At 38.2% G+C, this 4,213-nt stretch overlaps 1 protein-coding gene across 1 annotated transcript; it reads left to right on the top strand.

Annotated features, from left to right (window-relative positions):
- Window positions 1–1,652: 1,652 nt before the first annotated feature.
- LOC149181186 (uncharacterized) lies at window positions 1,653–2,327 on the top strand. Its single transcript, XM_089414111.1, has one exon. The coding sequence runs from the start codon at window positions 1,653–1,655 to the stop codon at window positions 2,325–2,327; it is 675 nt and encodes a 224-aa protein (XP_089270237.1).
- The last annotated feature ends 1,886 nt before the right edge of the window (window positions 2,328–4,213 follow it).

The following is a 4,213-nucleotide window of genomic DNA, read 5'->3' as shown; positions in this document are numbered from 1 at the left end:
CTGTTTAAGCTTCTGCTTGATCTTGACAGCGTATCGATATGCGGTGCCAAGTGAGGAGATGTCTAGGAACTCCATCTCATCTTGGATGTACCTATGTAGGAAACATCGGTACTTGAGTACCAAATGTTTCTCAAAATCCTTGATACCCAAGTTTGTGCGAAGGGTATGAAAAACATTGGTAAACTCCGACACGTCCTGGTCCCTTCCCTGCTGCAGCGTGGTCCACTTTATGTATTTATCCTCGTAGCTCTCGATAGGGTAGTACTACTCCTTGATGGTGTCCTGAAATGAATTCCAAGTTGGTGCGGCTGAAAACAGTGAGGGCATACTTTCATCCTTCTGCTCATACTAGGTTTCCCACCAATCCTTGGCGTGGGGGGTGGCTTTGAGAAGAGAAAAAGTAATATTTTCCCGGCTGGAAAAATCATGAACTGGAAAATATTCTTCTAGCATATTTAACCATTTATCTACGGTGTCTACATCTACTTGGCCCTAAGATATGGGAATTTCAAAGTTTACTTGTACCTTAAAAGGAGTGGTGCCTCCAAAGTGGTTGTTGGATGTGGATGCACTACCGATGGGCAACCGTTGAAGGATCTGGGCAAAGTTATCCATCATCACATTCCTTTATTTCTCGAGGGCCTCCTCAAGCAATATTTTGATAGGATCTCTTGCTCCCTCATCTTTCTTTTCTTCCTCCATGGGTGGTCGTCAGGTTTTGTGAGGCTAATCTTACAAAGGTTCAACCAAATCGAGCCCTAACTCCTTATACCCTGACCTCGTTGGGGACATGCAAAGAAAAATAGAGAAAGAGCAAACCGCTCTGATACCACTGATCCAATTTTAAACAGGAACACAACAAATTATAGATATAACCATAAACATAGAGATGTAATAGGAATAAAACTTCATTTCATTAATATCAAAGAACTGAAATATGCTTACATACATAATGGAAATAAACTAGCTCGGGCGATGATAGATTATCTTTGAGAAGAGATGTGGCGGCTACATGCCTCTGAACTGTGTTCCAATGAGGCTCGAAGGCCTATTTATTATTGAGAAACAATGGAAAACCCTAAACATCTAAAAACCTAAGCCTAGTAGATGAAGCGCCAAAATTATGGGCCCCGTTTGGGTAAATTGGTACATCAACTTCCTGGGGTCGTAACACGATCTCTGTTTGACGTGCATAATACCTTCTTGGAAATATCTATTCGAGGACTACAACTTCAGAGTGGACATCATCGGGCAGTGACCCATGGTGGCCCTGATTTTCCCAAAAAATGTTGTTTATGGCCTCAAAATGACTCCGGAAGTTCAGGACCCAAAAAAATGCCAAAAATAGTAAACTGTGCTACAATTAAGGAAAGTGAAAAACTGAAAGAAACAATGGTGGGGGTCCAAGTGGAATAGGTGGCTGGCCACTAACATCCACCTGGATCAGAGGAACAACTGCAACAATTCAAGATTGGGAGAAGAGGGAAAACAAAGCGAAGGTGTTATTGAAAATGTCAGTGAAATACAACATCATCCCTCACATCAGGGAGTGCAAAACTTCCAATGATATTTGGTTGAATCTCAAGGATCTATATGAGATAAAGAATACAAATCACATGTTATTTCTGAAGAGTAAGATTATCTCCATCATAATGGAGGAGAATAAATCCATTGTTGCATTCATCTCTCGAATCAAAGAGCTGAGAGACAAGTTGGGTGACATAGGGGAGAAAGTGTCCAACACTGATCTCGTCTTGATTACCTTAAATGATATGACTGATGATTATCATATGTTCATTACATGGCTGACAACGAAGGAGAAAGATACCACCTTTGAAGAGCTAGAAAGGATCTTGATGCAAGAAGAAGAGAGGTGTATGAATCTGAGGCCTCAGAATGCAGACCTGACATTGATGGCAAAGAAAAAATATTTCAAAGGGAAACAAGGAGCAGGACAGAAAGGTGGTGGTACACCCCAAAAAAATCCATTCCAAGGTATGCCATCAACTAGAAATGATTCAGGAATCAAGTGTTTTTACTGTGGTAAAACTGGTCACATTGCTAGAAATTGTTATAAAAATAAGGCTCATGAAGCCAAACACAGACATGAGAAGTATACAGGGCACTTTGTTGACGAAAATCAGAATCACGACCTCAAATTGTTTGTGTCTGATTCTGCTTTCTTTGCTAAGACTGATGAGGCCGAAACTTGTTTTGAGGATTCAAGAGCATCCACTCATATGATAGGTAATAAGCATTGGTTTGAAATTTTTAAAGAGACTAGCAATGGTGCTAATATCTACCTTGGTGATGACAAAGCATACTAGATTAAAGGGTATGGTGATATTCCTGTGATATTTCTTGATGGTAATATCAGGCACATCCAGAATGTCATGTATGTACCGGGCATTAAAAATAATTTGATCTTTGTCTCCATGATTGCAGATCGGAAATTGAAGGTAGAATTTTTCAAAACCTATTGTGTCATAAAGGATTTTCTTGATCATCAGAAGACGATTGCATCTGGAATATGAGTTGGAGGCCTGTATAAGTTGAATGTTACAAGCATGCCACATCAAGCTTTAACTTAAGCAATGATGACAACAAATAATTTTTGGCATCAAATATTTGTACACATCAATCTTCATGACCTATTGCTGCTACAGAAGCAAGGTATGGTTAATGGTGAAGGATGTGCACTTGGAAAAATGCATAGGGATGAATTTCCCTCAAATTTAAATAGGAGAAAGGGAGTATACCCGAACTTGTGCACACTGATATATGTGGACCGATGCAGACAAGGTCCTTAGGAGGAGCTCTCTATTTTTTGTTATTTGTTAATGATTGCAAAAAATATACCTAGGTATATTTTCTCAAAAAGAAAAGCCATACTTTTGAATATATTAAGGAATTTAGAAGTACGGTTGAAAAGCACATAGGGAAGGTCATCAAAATTCTCTGCTTAGATCAAGGGGGAGAATACAAGCTTGGAAACTTCATCAAATATTGTAGGGATCATGTAATAATTCAACAGTTTATAGTACCCCACACTCCACAATAGAACGAGGTTGGAGAGAGAAAGAACAAAACTCTGGTGGAGTGTGCACGCAACATGTTGACAGGAAAGAACCTATCTAATGGCTTTTGGACAGAAGCTATTAATACTGCAGTCTATTTAAAGAATAGAAGTGCAGTTAAGATTCTTGATCTCAAGACTCCATTCGAGGCTTTATATGGTTTTAAGCCTGTAGTCATTCATTTAAGAGTATTTGGTTCGAAATCTTTTGCACATATTCCTAAGGAGGATAGGAATAAATTGGATGCTAAATCCATAAAATGCATATTTGTAGGGTACTGTTCTGAGTTCAAAGCATATAAATTGTTTAATCCATCTACTCACAATGTATTTGTGAGTAGAGATGTTATCTTCCATGAATAGGTTGATGAAGGGAACATAGACAAAATCTATGAGGAGTGGCACATGCCTTTACTAATTGATGATAGCAATGATGAAGCCAAAGACGGCCATGTCTAATAGAAGCACCAAAAAAATGAATCTAGTGATGCATGTACAGTTAGCAATCCAAGTCCATTTAGGAGTGAGCAAGATAGATTTGAGGCAAGTCTGCTACCAAGGAGATCAAGTAGGCAGACTCACTTACTAGCAAGGTATAAAGACTAAGCTCTTATGACTAGTATTTTAAATGTTGTTGATCCTAGGAATTATAATGAAGAAAATTAGTATGGTGAATGGAGGTTAGCTATGAAAGAAGAGTATGAGTCAATAATTAAAAAAAAAACTTTGGAATTAGTTCAACTGCCAAAAGGAAAAGAGCCCATAGGTTGTAAATGGTTATATAAACCTAAGTTCAAAGAAGATGGTAGTGTAGACAAATATAAAGCTAGGTTGGTAGCTAAAGGGTACTCACAGAAAGAAGGGATTGATTATGAGGAGACCTTTGCTCCTGTAGCTAAGTTAAATACTATTAGAATGTTAATAGCTTTAGCTACAAAGCATCATTGGAGTCTACACCAACTAGATGTGAAATCTTCTTTTCTAAATGGAGAATTGAAGGAAGAGGTATATTTAACACAACCTGAAGGGTTTATTAAACAGAGGTAGGAACATTTGGTTTGTAAATTAAAGAAGGCATTGTATGGATTGAAACAGGCACCCAGATATTGGTGTGAAAAAATATACTCTTTCTTCTTG

The sequence above is a fragment of the Pinus tabuliformis genome, chromosome 3_2, assembly GCF_031772625.1.
Source record: "Pinus tabuliformis cultivar Carrire ecotype Pingquan chromosome 3_2, CPIR1, whole genome shotgun sequence".
Classification (NCBI taxonomy): domain Eukaryota; kingdom Viridiplantae; phylum Streptophyta; class Pinopsida; order Pinales; family Pinaceae; genus Pinus; species Pinus tabuliformis.
The sequence above is the reverse complement of the archived record's forward strand: the minus strand, read 5'-3'. Positions and strand labels throughout refer to the sequence as shown.

What these genes read in the sequence shown, in the direction of transcription:
- LOC149181186 (XM_089414111.1), top strand. Translation starts at nt 1,653, where the DNA reads ATGGAGGAGAATAAATCCATTGTTGCATTCATCTCTCGAATCAAAGAG.